Here is a 15,349-nt window from a genome sequence, read left to right as displayed (position 1 = left end):
TATCCTGATTACCGAATTTTTAGCATTCTTTAAAATTTTGTGCTCAGGATGAGTGCCTCACTCAGCTCAGACTAGTCCCAGCCCTTAGAGTTGAAAAAACTTGATATGATTGGATAAGTGATGTGATTGAGAAAATAAGTCAACATTGAATGTAGCATTCTGACTTGAACAACTAGGTAAATAGTGGGCTCATCGTCCTAATGAATTTAGTTTTGGACATGTTACATATTAGATGTCTTTAAAACATCTAATTGGAGTTATCAGACAGTTATTTGGAAATACAGGCTTCAAGCTCAGAATAAATGTTTGGGCTGTAGATAAAGATCTGGAGCTATTAGTATATGGAAAGCAATTAAGCCATGAAAATAGATGAAATAACTAAAATATAATGAAAGTAAAAAGAGGGCTAGAATAGAACCCTGAGGAATACCAGCATTAAAAAGATATGTAAAGAAGGGGGTGCCTGGGTGGCTTAGTCAGTTAAGCATCCAACCCTTGATCTCAGCTCAGGTCTTTATCTCAGGGTCATGAGGTCAGGCCCCATGTTGGGCTCCACGCTGAGCATTGAGCCTACTAAAAAGAAAAGATAGGCAAAGGGGAAAAGCCCACAAACGAGACAAAGAAGGAATGGCCAAATTGGTCGTTCTAAGGGAATTGTTCAGAGTAACAAATGTTACTGAGTCAGAAAGTAAGATCAGGGAGAAAAATGCCCATTGAATAGAGCAATAAGAAGGTCATTGATTCGGAGAATGTCAGTTACGGTAGATTGGTGAAGATTCAAGACTGATTAGAGTAGAATAGGAAGTGACTAAGAGGTGAGAAAGGGAAAATGGTATGTATAGCTGAATGTGACATGGAGTCAAGAGAGGATGGCAGACATGTTTGAATATTACTGGGAAGACTCCAGTAGAGAAAGAGGTTGAAGATGCAAGGAAGAGACAGTATAATCAGTATAAAAGCACAAATGGCAGAATTACCTTTGTGCAGAGGGAGAACATTGCCTTCAGCTAACTGGAGGGAGGAGAGGATAGGTGTGGATACAGGATTTAATAGATTTGGTGTCAGGAAGTTGAGACAATTTCCATTTGACAGCTTCTGTTTTCTTTGTGAAGTAGGGAGCAATATCCTCTACAGCAAGGAAGAACTAGTAGGGAAACCTAAGGTTCCCATTCCTCTTCTTTAGTTGAGTGGCCTTGACATTTAAGGGTGGTCTTATCCAGTTCATCACCTGGCCTTCCTTTTACCACTTCCACTATCCCTTCCACTATTGAGATTTCCAGGTCATTCTTAGTTTTAGGGCCAACATATTTCCTCTCCAAAATCTTCCTCTTGTCTAGATACCTCTTTATCTGCCCACTTGTCTCCCAAGATTGGCATCCTTTCTTTAAACAATTTCTTTTCTGTCAGCAATAAGAAGACTGTGGTAGGTAAAAGGTGCTATTTGGAGAAGTTTTGGAGACACTGAGAGGATGAATAAAGAAAACGTGGTGATGTGAATATGAGTGGAATAGAGAATTTAGAAAGTTAAGGTAAGGAAAAGTAAGAGGATTCAGGCATTCTGATGTGCAAAGATACTGGAAGGTCTTACTTGTCACTGACAAGACATCTTTGGTAGAAGATCTACTCGAGGGACATCTTGCTGGAGTTGGGAAATCCATTAAGGAGGGACGTACATCTGGGATCATACTAAGATAGTCTTCCTGCTGATGTTAGTTAATAAATTTGAAAAAATAATATTTACTATTCTATAATTATAAAAATAATATCAACTAATGCTGGTAATTTAGAAAATAGAAAGAAATATATGAAAATAAAATCTACTTATAATTAGTTGTTGGGATGTCATTAAAGAATATGGGGTAAGGAAAAGAGAATGAGCTCAAGTACAATAATGGTACAGAATAGAATTTTTTGTAGGAATGATGATCAGTGGTTAGAATGTAGAGACCTAGTGGAAAATAATGAAACATAAAATGGGAAGGAGTAGCTTTAGGTGAGCTCCACGGGGCCACATCTTTCTTATATTGTCAGTCTCAATAGTGTCTAGCACAGTGTTTGGTGCAAGAATGAGTGAATGAGATGTTTTATGGTGGTTAAATGGGTAGATTTCTGAGTCAAACAGACTCAGGTCAAAAATGCAATTTCTGGCATTTTCTAGCTATGTGATCTGCACAAATTGCTTAATTTCTTTTATCTTTAATTTCCTCAATAAAATGCAGACAGTAGTACATATTTTTTCAGATGAAATCAGTTAATATATATAAAAGACTTAACACTTTACATATAATAATAAACCTTTAAAGATGGTTAATGATAATAATAATCATCATCAGGATAATATGCATTTGGGAAGGCCTTTCCTGCCAGGAGTTTGGGCTTGTTAGGTAGGTCCTGGTAAGAAGGTTTTAATTTGGCATCAGATAAGAGGAGGAAGATACTAGGGATTGAGAAAGTACTTGCTAGACATTTTAATAATCCAAGGCAGAGGTTGTGAGGCCTTAAACAAGAATTGTAGCAATAGTAAAGTAAAAGAAGGGCAGATGGGAAATACACTGAAGAAAGAGTCTAAATGAAAACTTGGTAAAATATCAGATGTAGAGATGGCGAAGGAAGAGAGAATCCAGAGATGACTTCCCTTTCTGTGATACAGGGAAGTCTCAACAGATTCCTTGTCTTAACAACTGACAACTTTATTCTTCTCTTGGGTCCCATAATTTATATAATTCTGAAAGCTGGGAAGTTTAAGTCAGACCCCTCCCTTTAAAAGATTTGCCTGGGGCGCCTGGGTGGCTCAGTGGGTTGAGCCGCTGCCTTCGGCTCGGGTCATGATCTCAGGGTCCTGGGATCGAGTCCCGCATCGGGCTCTCTGCTCAGCAGGGAACCTGCTTCCTCCTCTCTCTCTGCCTGCCTCTCTGCCTACTTGTGACCTCTCTCTGTCAAAAAAAAAAAAAAAAAAAAAAAGATTTGCCAGACACTCCTACACATCAGCAGTCTGTCCTTAGCATTGACATACTGAATGTGCTGAATGAGAAGCTAAGAACCTTGTTTGTGTATCAACTGCAGTTGTGTTTTCAATGGGAAGCAAAATATACAGAAAACCACCTCCTGAAGGAAACATAGTAACTCAAGTTGCCAAATGTATCTGGGTAAGTCTGACTTGTTTACCTGCCTTTTTCAATCAATGGAAAAAAAATTATATGCTGAGCTTAAAGGCCTTTAAACACAGGTATTTATTTTCCCCAATGACTGCTGTTTTACCTCTGTACCTTTTGGCAAGCTGAGATTAATCCATTTTCCTCTGTACCTCTACTCAACCATTAAGTAAAATAATAATAATAATAGTAATAATAATAATGATGATGTTACCATTTTTTAAATTGGCAAAAATCATCTGAAATGTGTATACATTATATATGTTGCCAACAGGATGTAGGGATAGATAAAATTATATTGGAAATATTCTGAAATTCAATGTCTGATGAAAGCAAAGGGTGGAAGTAAGTCACTTAAAGTATGTATGTCTGAGAAAGGGATAATGAATTGGAATGGTTTCTTTTTGTCTCTCATGTGATATCTATGCTCTGCCCTAGTTTGCTATTTCCAACCGTTTCAACAACCGTTCTGGGGACATTCCAAAGCGACAACACTGGCTGGACTGGGCAGCTGAGAAATACCCTGTAAGTTGGAACTGAGGAAGTATGCTTCCATGGAGATCTTCCTAAGTCCAGACTGATTCCCTCTTGCTGCATTTGGCCTCTCCTCTTACCGTTCTGGCACATTTTTACTGTAAGCAAGACAACCAAAATTAGCAATTCAGCCTGTTCCTTCTTCCCCTTTCTTGCAGAAGCAGCTCATTATGGATGTGAAGGCACTGACCAGGGTACTATTCCTTTATATCCCATTGCCCATGTTCTGGGCTCTTTTGGATCAGCAGGTAAGAATAGTTCTTTTGAAAGCTACCCCTTCTTCCAGTCCCTTTCCTCCCACAAGAAAGAGATTTCTCATAATCACTTCTGTCTGCCCTAGGGCTCACGATGGACCTTGCAAGCCACCAGGATGAATGGGAATTTGGTGAGAAAAGATTTTCCAGAGAAATCTATTCTTTTCTTCATAATACATAAATTTCCTTTTTTAAGGAAAATGATTTCTTTGGGTTTTTTGCCTGAAAACAGACTTAAGATCAGAAGAGAGTTGTCTTTAACATGAAGGTACTGAGTATGCAAAAATTTAAAAAGCTACTCTAGAAATAAAAAACAGAATTTTTTATTACCCAGGGGAGTGCCTGGGTAGCTCAGTTGGTTAAGCCGCTGCCTTCGCTCAGGTCATGATCCCAGAGTCTAGGGATCTAGTCCCGCATCAGGCTCCTTGCTCAGCAGGGAGCCTGCTTCTCTCTCCACCTCTGCCTGCCACTCTGCCTGCTTGTGCTTGTGCTTGCTCTCTCTCTCTCTCTCTGACAAATAAGAAAAATCTTAAAAAAAAAAACCCAGAATATTATTTTTAGATATCAGGAATATAAGGATGGAAAGGTTTCAGTGTGTACAGGTACTGAGAAGATAGTCAATGAAGTGATCCAGTTGTGGGATAGAGGTGGTTTGCTCCCGTCTCAGCCTTCCTGGGGCACAGCAGGCTCAGGTTTGACTGGTGCTGCTGCACATGTAGCCCGGCATCTGGGCTGAGATCATGTGGAGGACTTGGAAGTGCAGTATTTTGTACATAGATAAGGAATAAGAAAGTTGTAAACGTTATTTTCTGTTTTTCTATTTCTATTTTCCATTCTTTGGCCAACTCAAAGTTTCATCTGTGCTCTCAATTGTTCTACTTAATTATTATAATGTTTTTCTACCATCCCCGTGGTAAAGGAGGCAGGAAAGAATGATGCTAGGATTTCATTAACCAGTCTGTTTGGAGTCTGTCAAACTCAAGTTACTTTTTTAAAGTAACTCTCTCTTTTTTAAAAGAATTTATCTATTTACCTGACAGACAGAGATCACAAGTAGGCAGGAGAGGCAGGCAGAGAGAGAGGAGGAAGCAGTCTCCCTGCTGAGCAGAGAGCCCGATGCAGGGCTGGATCCCAGGACCCTGGGACCATGACCTGAACCGAAGGCAGAGGCTTTGACCCACTGAGCTACCCAGGTGCCCCTCCCTTCTCTTATTGCCCAGGATTCACTGTGGTTGTTCTGTTATTGACCCCTCTAGAACAACTCTGGAAACACTATGTGTAAGTGGAAGTTTTCACCCTAACCATGATGTCTTATGCTACACATTACCTCCTACAACTGCAGTGACTGAAATTAACAAACACATACTGACCTATTCTCTCAAGAAAAAGAATATTCTCCCTTAGGCCTACCTGCCTTCAGTAAACATAGCCTGAAACCATTCTCTGTCTGTTTCACCAAATACCCTTAACAGCACCATGTGGCCCTGAACCAATGACCTGGTAGATTTTATCTTTTGTGTCTCACCTGCTAATTAAAATTTTTTCTGTTTTAAGAGAGAGAACACAAGTGGGGGGGGGCGCAGAGGGAAAAGGAGAAAGAGAATCTCAAGCAGGCTGCACCCTCATCGCAGATAATTAACAGTATTTTTTTTTTCAAAGATTTATTTATTTATTTATTTATTTGACAGAGATCACAAGTAGGCAGAGAGGCAGGCAGAGAGAGAGAGAGAGAGAGAGAGGAAAGCAGGCTCTCCACTCAGCAGAGAGCCCGATGCGGGACTTGATCCCAGGACCCTGGGATCATGACCTGAGCCGAAGGCAGTGGCTTAACCCACTGAGCCACCCAGGCGCCCCAATTAACAGTATTTTTGATCTAAGCTTTTCTTGTCTTTTGCCACTGTATAAATGTAATTTGTTACAATGTTTCAGGGTTTTTTTGTGCTTCAGCCAGACCAGATGCAGGTAAGAGATTTCTGTATACTCATAGGGATTTATGGCTTTCCTCATCCATACTTCTATCTGAAGTAATGGGATTACCAAATGTAACTGGACATTTGTTTCCTTATATGCTGAGGAGGGAAAAGGATAAGGATGAAAATACTCTCCTTAAGCCTCACACTTCTCTTTCACATCCTCTTTTAAGTAAGCAGCTCCTGCCCAGCTCCAAGGAGGGTGAATTTTGAGCTCACAGGAGATGTATAAGCATTGGATATTTTTCCCTGTTAAGGTAGTACCTTGGAAATATTGTCCAAGAAAGTATAAGGCATTGTTGTGTGAGTAACAAAGTCAGAATCTCAGTTTACCGGTGACTCCCATTTCTTTTTTTAACCCTTGTTTAATCCCCAAGACTTCCTTCTCTTCTTTTCTCCATGACATTTTCCCTTCAGCTGTGGAACAGGAGAAAATAAGTGAAAATGATAGGGAAGAAATCCTAACTGATTGACAGAAAAACAGTTTCAGAGTGGAACTGATTCTTTATGATGTTCAGAAGCTGAGGTGCTATGCAGGAGAAATCAGAGTCCTTGGTCTTACGGGACTGAGAGATGTGGAATCATTCTGTACTTAGTATGACGAAAGTATGTTTGGATGTTAGGGAGAGTGCACACAAGCAAATGAGAACACATACTTACACTCAAGACAGAAGAACACTTTGTAACTATTCTTTTTACCATGGTATTACAGGTACTAAATCCCCTCCTGGTTCTTATCTTCATCCCATTGTTTGACCTTGTCATTTATCGTCTGGTTTCCAAATGTGGAATTAATTTCTCGTAAGTGTTCATGATGCCTTTATTGCTCAGACTGACTTAATATTTGCTCAGCTTAAAAAAAGATTCAATGTCAGTACTTTATACTTAGTATGATTTGTTTTGGCATATCATTTTTCTGTTTCTGTGTACCTAAGTTAAACTAAATGCCTATTGGTACTGGCGGTTGGGAATTAGATCTAGTTAATTTTCATTAATAGAGAGTCCAAGCCATTCCTGCACACTTAACTGCATGATGTTGAAGCTTCACAGAAAGTCAAAATTGTGTGAGAATAGGCTCCTAAAGCAACTTGTTGCTTTGTTCTTGAATGTTGCCTCTTCTAAGAAGTCTAAATCCTGTGATGATAATTAATCCCTTTAAATCTTTTATTGTCCATATGAAACAAAGCTGGGACCTGGTAAGAGCAGAAATAGGTTGTCCCTAATTACTGCTTTTCTCCCATTCTAAATAGAAGCACCAGATGTCGTATGGAACTGTTGAATCACTATAATGTGATTCAGTATACACCTGAAACTAATATTACACTATGTTAACTAACTGGAATATAAATAAAAACTTAAAAAGAAGTGTTATTTTTTGTAAATTTGACAGAGGAGGATTTCAAGTCTCCTCTATTCCTGATTTAATAGCAATTTCTTTTTGATGATGACATTATAATATTCAAATGGCCTTTTGTCATTTACTCATTAGTTGAGCAGATATTACTGAGTTTAGCACGAATGCCATGCAAATATAACAGCACAAATGAATGCTGAAAGAGTTCCCTGTTTAGTAAGGGAGGTAGAACACATGCAAGGATAATTATTACCCAATGTGAAATATGTTAAGTTCATTAAGAAGGGAAGCAAAGTGCCAGGGAGTTATGGAGAAAAAAGAGAGTCTTTCTTACTGCTAGAGTCAAGAAAGACTTGTGGAGGAAAAGAAAATGGGATAATAATGTATCGTGCTTGGCATATGGTAAATGTCCAATAAATTTGGATGTGTTACTACTATTTTTTGGTATGATGACATAATGGATAGAAAGATCATCATAAACAAAAGTTGAGGTGAGGAAATGGGTTGAATAGAAAACTATTCAGTGTGATGAGTAGAGGAAGAAAGCTGTGTGAAGGGGAGAAGTAGCTGAGACCAAATCAGGAAAGGTCTTTAATGGTAGGCTTAGAGGGTTTCAATTTTAGCCTTTTGAGTCTAAAGTTTCCATGTAATTGTCTATCCCTTCCTTCTGCAGATCGCTTAGGAAAATGGCTGTTGGTATGATCCTAGCAAGCCTGGCATTTGCAGTTGCAGCAGCTGTGGAGATAAAAATTGATGTGAGTTCAATAAATCTTAAGCTCCATGAGGAGTCAAACTGAGTGACTCTTCTGACTTGTTCAGTCCTGATTGCCTGGGACCTAGCACAGAACCTGTTTTTAGACAAGATGCATCATAACTATCTGTGGTAAATGAGTAGATATGGGTAGAAGAGCAATGCAAAACAAGGACCACCTCCCACCTGAGTGATCCAAAGTATACTGTCAAGGAATGCCCAAACACTAATATGCAAGCTTTCTTCTTGTCTGTTTGGAAAGACAGGCTTTTGAATAGTTGGCAGATCAAATAGTCATTATTGGGGAATGACATATGAGGTCACAACTGAGTCAAAAAGCATGGAGTCTGTCATGTAGCATCAGTGCTCGCTGCACTGAGCTGGTGTTTCTCCCCTCCAGACTGCCTTCAGAGTTCTCTAAGCCAAATGCCCTCCAGAGGGAGAAAACTGCATCCTCCTGACTGGACGGACTAGGACATCGGAGGTAGGACTGAGAACTGCCTCCAAGGGTTGTTGGTAATTCTGACCTGTGTTCTCTGTCCTAAGAGAATGACCCCACCGCAGCCCGGTTCCCAAAAGATTTTCCTGCAAGCCTTGAATCTGGCGGATGATGAGGTGAAGGTGACAGTACTGGGAGATGAAAACAATACTGTGTTGGAAGAGTCCATTAAATCCTTTCAGGTAAGATACGGACTTGAATAAATTAGAAACACATTCAGATTATGCAACAAGGTGACTTCTAATGTAGTTAGAAGCATGCACTTGTAGAGGCAAACTATCCCCAGTCTAATTCCTGGTTCTACCATTCCCTAGCTATAAGACCCTGAACAAGTTATTTTATCTCTAAACCTCAGTTTCAGTACCTATAAAATGGCAATAATTTTTATGCCATGAGCTGTTGTAAGGATAAGTATTATCTGTGAAGCACTTAGCATAGTGTCAGGGACATTGTAAGGTCTCAGTAGGTTGTAATTTGTACTGTTATTTCAAACTGCCTCCTAACATCACATCCTCTGGAAGGATTTGGCTCGCTTATTTTCACCATTACTACTGTACATGTTGTGAAATATTTATAGTTTTTAAAGATTTATTTATTTATTTTAGAGAGCAAGAGCATGAGTGGGAGGGGCAGAGGAAGAGAGAGAGAGAATCTCAAGCAGACTCCATGCCAAGTGCAGACCCTGATGTGGGGCTCAATCTCACAACCCTGAGGTCACAACCTGAGCTGAAAGCAAGAATCAGCTGCTTAACCGATTGCACCACCCAGGTGCCTCTGAAATATTTATTTTAAAATATTACTTTTTAATAATGAAATTAATATACATCTATTATTGAAAACTGGAGGGTATATAGAAAGACATAAAAACCACCTATAGTTGCATCACCCAGAGATGATCAATCAGCATATTGGTATACACAAATAAACTAATTTCTAAAAGGTAGTCAAACTCTATAGTACTGAACTTTGATTTTTTTATTAACATTAATATCCTTAGATAATTTGAGAATATGATTTTAATGGACACATGATATTCCATTTTATAGATATATCATAGTTTATTGAAGTATTTCCTTATAGGCGTTTGAGTTTTTATTATTAATATACATAATTCTGGGGTGCCTGGGTGGCTCAGTGGGTTAAGCCTCTGTCTTTAGCTCAGGTCATGATCTTTGGGTCCTAGGATAGAGTCCCGCATTGGGCTCTCTGCTCGGCAGGGAGCCTGCTTCCTCCTCTCTCTCTCTCTGCTTGCCTCTCTGCCTACTTGTGATCTCTCTCTGTCAAATAAATAAATAAAATCTTTTAAAAAAATAATAATGTACATAATTCAACAAAGAACATCCTTACTCGTAAATTCTTATGCATGTCTCTAATTACTCTCATATGGCATATTCCCAAAGATAGAATTACTAGGTTAAAGGGCAAAGTTGAAAGTATTTGATGAGCTCACCCACCCTGGGATGTTATGAGATATTGATGCCTATGATAGGGTAGAAAGTGAATGTGACAGTTTCTTCATTCTACAGAAGATGCCACACTATGCCCAGCTTCACCTGAAGACAAAAAGCCAGGATTTCCACTTCTACCTAAAATATCACAATCTGTCTGTCTACACTAAGCATTCTATGGAGGAGAAGAACTGGTACAGTCTGATCATTCTAGAAGATGGAAAAAACATTTCCAGCATGATGGTAAGTTGAGGAGTAGCTTAGGTTCCAGTTGTTATCGGAGTGTATTTTAACCAGCTCATCAAAGATAAGTCTTACCTAAGATAAGTCTTATGATTAGATTTTCTCATTATCAGTTTCTTGTTGTCAGCTGTAACTGATTTTTACTTTCCTCTATTATAGGTGAAGGTTGAAGAAAACAAAACAACCAATGGGATGACAGCTGTAAGGTTTGGTTGTCAAGGAGACCCAAAGCCCCTCTGTGTTGATTCTTGATCTCTTCTGATCTGTGGGGCTTCAGATAAAGCAGCCTCACATTTTACTTGTCTTGTACATGGATTCTCTCTCCTATAATATCAAGGGCATTGGTCTCAAAGGCATCTTCTAGAACAATAAGAGGCAGATAAGCTTGCTTTCCCATACGGTATTAAAAAAATGACCCTGTATCTGTATGTGCCCCCTGTACTCTGGTGCATACATCCCTTTCTGTTGAATTTTATCCACTTATTTTGCTCTCAGGAAAATAATTAAGTACTTTCATCTCTGTGATCACTGGGAAAAAATTCAGGAGTGAGCAAATAATCCTCTCTTCATGGTTGGTAGTTGAATATCTCTTATTGTTACTGTATTTTTAAAGAAAAGTATAGTTTTATTATAAGCCTGTAGAGGCACCATGGATGGAGTAAAGGTAATACCTTTGGAGTCAAAAGACTTGTTTTTGAATCCAGATAAGCCCAAAAGTCATGTCAGACAACCAATGAAAGTTACAGAAATGGAGTATCCAAGAGGTCACCTGCTCTCTGCAGCAGGAAATCAGGCAGGCATGAAATAGACAGATGCACATGCCTATGTCCATCAAGATTAGGTGGCTGCTGTTGAGACTAGCACTTTAGAGGAGAACTTGTAATGAAATGTCTGAACTTTGCTGAAGGGTGGAACAGTCATAATAATTTCCTTTTGAATATGTTTTATAAAAAGTAAACAACTCAAAATAAGTAAGATGATAGTGAGGATAGGACTTCCCTGGGTGAGAGAACCATAGGAACCTCCAGAAGGGGTAAAAGGAAATTTCTAGATCAGTGCAGGAATCACCATAGACGTTCTAGAGGAAACTGCCCTTCTTACCTGGTGGGTCAGAGATTAGTACAAAAGCTATCAAAATACCAAAACCCATACTGAGGAAACAGTTTAGGAATCCAGGTTCAGGACACTAAAAAGATCATTCTGGAAGGGTTCAGGATTGTCTGCAGATTCCAAAATGAAAACTCAACCTACTAATGCCTGGGAGTCCGAGTTTTGTATAGTCAAATCAGACTTCATTTATAAGAAGATACAGTATCAGTTTTACATAAATATCAGAAAAAAATATGTGTATATATATACACATATGCATATATATATATATATATATATATATATATATATATATATATTCTAGTGCACATATATCCACTAATTTTTCTTAGTGGAGTCTCAACTGATGAATTCCACCATTATAAGAGGGAAAGAAATTGGATGTGCCTAAACTGGATTAATGAGGCAACTCAGACTGCCATAGGTGATCATGATTGTGTCCATCCCAGCTAGAGATGGTGTAAGAGTGTGATAGATGGAAAACTAATACCTCAGGAAAGATAAAGTTAAGGATAACTAAGACTATTGATTATTTCTTACTTGTGAGTTCATTTATTTATCCACCTAATAATATATAATAATATATATAATAATAATATATAACATGGACCTTTTGTCTGCCAAAAACTGATCTAGGCACTGGGAACATAGTGGTAAACAGGTGTCCCTGTTTGTGAGGGTTTGTCTGATGTGTAACAATGTCTCTACCCTTAGGTTTGTTAATACTTTACGTAAAGAGGTCAACATCTCCCTGGGTACAGATATCTCCCTCACTGTTGGTGAAGACTACGGTGTGTCTGCTTACACAACTCTACAAAGTGGAGAGTAAGAGCATTACCCTTGTGAACATTTTATTCTTACCAACAGCTGTTTTTTTAATGATTTCTTTGCATATAGGTGAGGGGATTGGGTATATCTCAGCTAATTTTGAGTATACTCAGGTTCACTGTTTTACACTATTCCACTAATTCATAAGATTTGGAGGAGAAAAATTCACAAGAATTCAGTGAGAAAACTTGGGCCGTGAAATCCACAAAAGGAGATGTTTGTGCTTTCTTTATTTAGGTGCAAAGTTAAAAAAAAAAATACCTGGTAGGAATGAAGAGCTCAGATCAGTGGCTGAAAAACCTGGCACAGAAATATTTCACTCCTAGAGACTTGCCTTCAAAAGAAATGGTGGCTTTTCTGCTTGACTCAGCCTGAGAGATGAGATCAGTCTTTCCCCTGGAGATGGGAGCGCTTTTCTAGGCTGTGGTGTTTGTTCTAACTAAAACTATCCTGTTTCAGATACCCTGCGGTGCATTGTAGAACAGAAGATAAGAACTTTTCACTGAATATGGGTCTACTAGACCCTGGTGCAGCTTATCTGTTTGTTATTATTAATGTAAGTAGCTCAGGGCCACCACCACTCTCTCCTTCCATATAACTGTATCTATATGTCTATGTCTGGATCTGCATTTATCCTGTGATCACATACTTATTTCTAGTGTAAAGTGATAGGTTCTATCATGACTTTAGAAAACCTACTAAGGTCTCTCGAAGGGATGTTACAAGAGATAACATTGGTAGCACGCATCTAATAGAAATACAGAATGATATAATATGTGGCCCTTTGTGTCTGGATTCTTTCATTTGGCATGTTTTTCAGGGTTTATTCATATTGAGACATGTATCAGTGCTTCATTTCTTGTTATTACCAAATAATATTCCACTGTATAGATGTAACACATTTTAATTTGTCAATTCATCAGTTAATGGACATTTGGGTTTTTCCTACCTTTTCACTATTATAAATAATGTTGTTAGGAACATTATGTACAACTTTTTGTGTGGCCATATATTTTCATATCTCTTGGGTATATATCTGGGAGTGGAATTGCTGGGTCACATAGTAGTTCTATGTTTAAACATTTGAGGAGCCACTAGGAACTTTTCCAAAATGAATTCCATTTTACATTTTCACCAATAGTATATGAGGGTTGCAATTTTTCCACATCTTCACCAATACTTGTTTTTCTGGTTTTTTTTTTTATAGCCATCCTAGTAGGCTATCATAGGTATGAAATCGTAGCTCATTGTAGTATTGATATGTATTTTATTAATGGCTACTGTTGTTGAGCATCTTTTCATGAGCTTATTGGAGATTTGCATACCTGCTTTGGAGAAATGTCTATTCAGATCCTTTGTCAAATTTCTAATTGGGGTCTTTATTATTGAGTTGTAAGCATTCTTTATATATTTTAGATATGTCTGTTATCAAATATATGATTTAAAAATATTTCCCTGTTGAATATGTTTTTTAACTTTCTTGACGTTGTCCATTGAAGCACAAGAATTTTTAATTTTTCTGATGTTCAGTATACTCTTTTTCTTTGGTTACTTTATGCTTTTGAAGTCATATCAAAGAAACCATTGCATAATCCAAAGTCATGAGGATTTATGCCTATGTTTTCTTCTTCTTTTTTTTTTTTAAAGATTTTATTCATTTATTTGACAGAGAGATCACAAGTAGGCAGAGAAGCAGGCAGAGAGAGAGGAGGAAGCAGGCTCCCTGCTGAGCAGAGAGCCCAATGAGCTTGATCCCAGGACCCTGAGATCATGATCTGAGCTGATGGCAGAGGCCCAACCCACTGAGCCGTCGAGGCACCCCTGCCTATGTTTTCTTCTAAGAGTTTTATAGTTTTAGCTCTTATATTTAGATCTTTAATCCATTTTGAGTTAATTTTTGCATGTGGCAAGAATTAGGAGGTTAACTTTATTCGTTCTTTGTGAATATTCAGTTGTCCCAGCACAATTTGTTGAAAAGTCTGTTCTTCTCCCATTAAATGGCCTCGGTACTCTTGTCAAAAATCAGTTGACCATAGATGTAAGGGTTTATTTCTAGATTCTCAGTTCTATTCCATTGATCTATATGTTTGTACTTGTGCCAGTACCACACTGTTTTGATTGTTGTGACTTTGTAGAAAATTTTAAAATCAGAAAGTATAGGTCATCCAACTTTATACTTCATTTTCAAGATTGGTTTGGCTATTCTGGCCTGCCCCCCAGGGATTTCCATATAAATTTTTGGATCAGTTTAGAATCAGAAGCTAGCTGGGACTTGGATAGGGATTGCATTTAATCTGTAGGTGATTTTGAGGAATATTGCTATCTTAACAATATTAAGTCTTCTGATCAGTGAACATGAGATCTCTTTCCATTTTTTTAGATCTTCCTTAACATCTAACATTTTCAACAGTGTAGTTTCTAGAGTATAGGTTTTACATTTACTTTGTTAAATTTGTTCATAAGCATTTTACTCTTTATGATGCTATTGGGATTTTTTGGTTGTTTTTGTTTTAGAGAGAGAGAGCAGTGGGAGGGGCATAAGGATATTTTTAAGTATTTATTCTTTGTGATGCTATTGGGGGTTTTGGTTGTTTTGGTTTTAGAGAGAGAGAGAGAACAGTTGGGAGGGGCAGGGAAAGAAAGAGAGAGAGAAAGAATCTTAAACAGGCTCCATGCCCAGCCCAATGCAGAGCCGTGCTTGGGGCTGGATCTCACAACCCTGAGATCATGACCTGAGCCGAAATTGAGAGATGAACACTTAACCAACTGAGCCACCCAGGTGCCCCACGATACTGTTGTTAATGGAGTTATTCTTCTAATTTCAATTTCAGATTGTTCACTGCAAGCGTGTAGAAAAACCAATTGATTTTGTATGTTGATCTTTTATCCTGCAACCTTACTGAATTCATTTATTAGTTTTAATAGTTTTTCTAGTGGATCCCTTAGGGCTTTTTACATACAAGACTATGTCATCTATATAGAGATAGCTTTACTTCTTCCTTTTCAATATGGATGCCTTTTATCTCTTTTTCTTGACTGACTGCCAGGATTTGAAGCTCTAGTATAATGTTGACTAGAAGTAGTGAGAACAGACACTCTCCTGGGGGGAAAGTAATCAGTTTTTTATCATTATGTATGTTAGCTATGGGTTTTTCATAGATACCATTTATTTTTTTTCTTACTTTATTTAAATTCAATTAATTAAC

The 15,349-nt window shown here is 38.1% G+C and overlaps 1 protein-coding gene across 4 annotated transcripts in view; it reads left to right on the top strand.

Annotated features, from left to right (window-relative positions):
- Positions 1–15,349, top strand: part of SLC15A2 (solute carrier family 15 member 2) — a 43,389-nt gene that overhangs the window by 15,065 nt on the left and 12,975 nt on the right. For 3 of the 4 annotated variants that reach the window (XM_044252237.1, XM_044252236.1, XM_044252239.1), the window contains exons 9-20: positions 3,064–3,146; positions 3,591–3,677; positions 3,845–3,934; positions 4,027–4,071; positions 5,870–5,902; positions 6,623–6,711; positions 7,938–8,019; positions 8,562–8,696; positions 10,041–10,205; positions 10,365–10,411; positions 12,030–12,140; positions 12,603–12,699. In XM_044252237.1, the coding sequence (XP_044108172.1) occupies positions 3,064–3,146; positions 3,591–3,677; positions 3,845–3,934; positions 4,027–4,071; positions 5,870–5,902; positions 6,623–6,711; positions 7,938–8,019; positions 8,562–8,696; positions 10,041–10,205; positions 10,365–10,411; positions 12,030–12,140; positions 12,603–12,699 (1,064 nt within the window). The remainder of the gene's footprint in view (positions 1–3,063; positions 3,147–3,590; positions 3,678–3,844; positions 3,935–4,026; positions 4,072–5,869; positions 5,903–6,622; positions 6,712–7,937; positions 8,020–8,561; positions 8,697–10,040; positions 10,206–10,364; positions 10,412–12,029; positions 12,141–12,602; positions 12,700–15,349) is intronic. The other variant, XM_044252238.1, reaches the window with a different exon arrangement.

Source organism: Neovison vison, chromosome 6 (assembly GCF_020171115.1).
Source record: "Neovison vison isolate M4711 chromosome 6, ASM_NN_V1, whole genome shotgun sequence".
NCBI classification, from domain to species: Eukaryota; Metazoa; Chordata; class Mammalia; order Carnivora; family Mustelidae; genus Neogale; species Neogale vison.
This window is presented reverse-complemented; position numbering and strand designations above follow the sequence as displayed.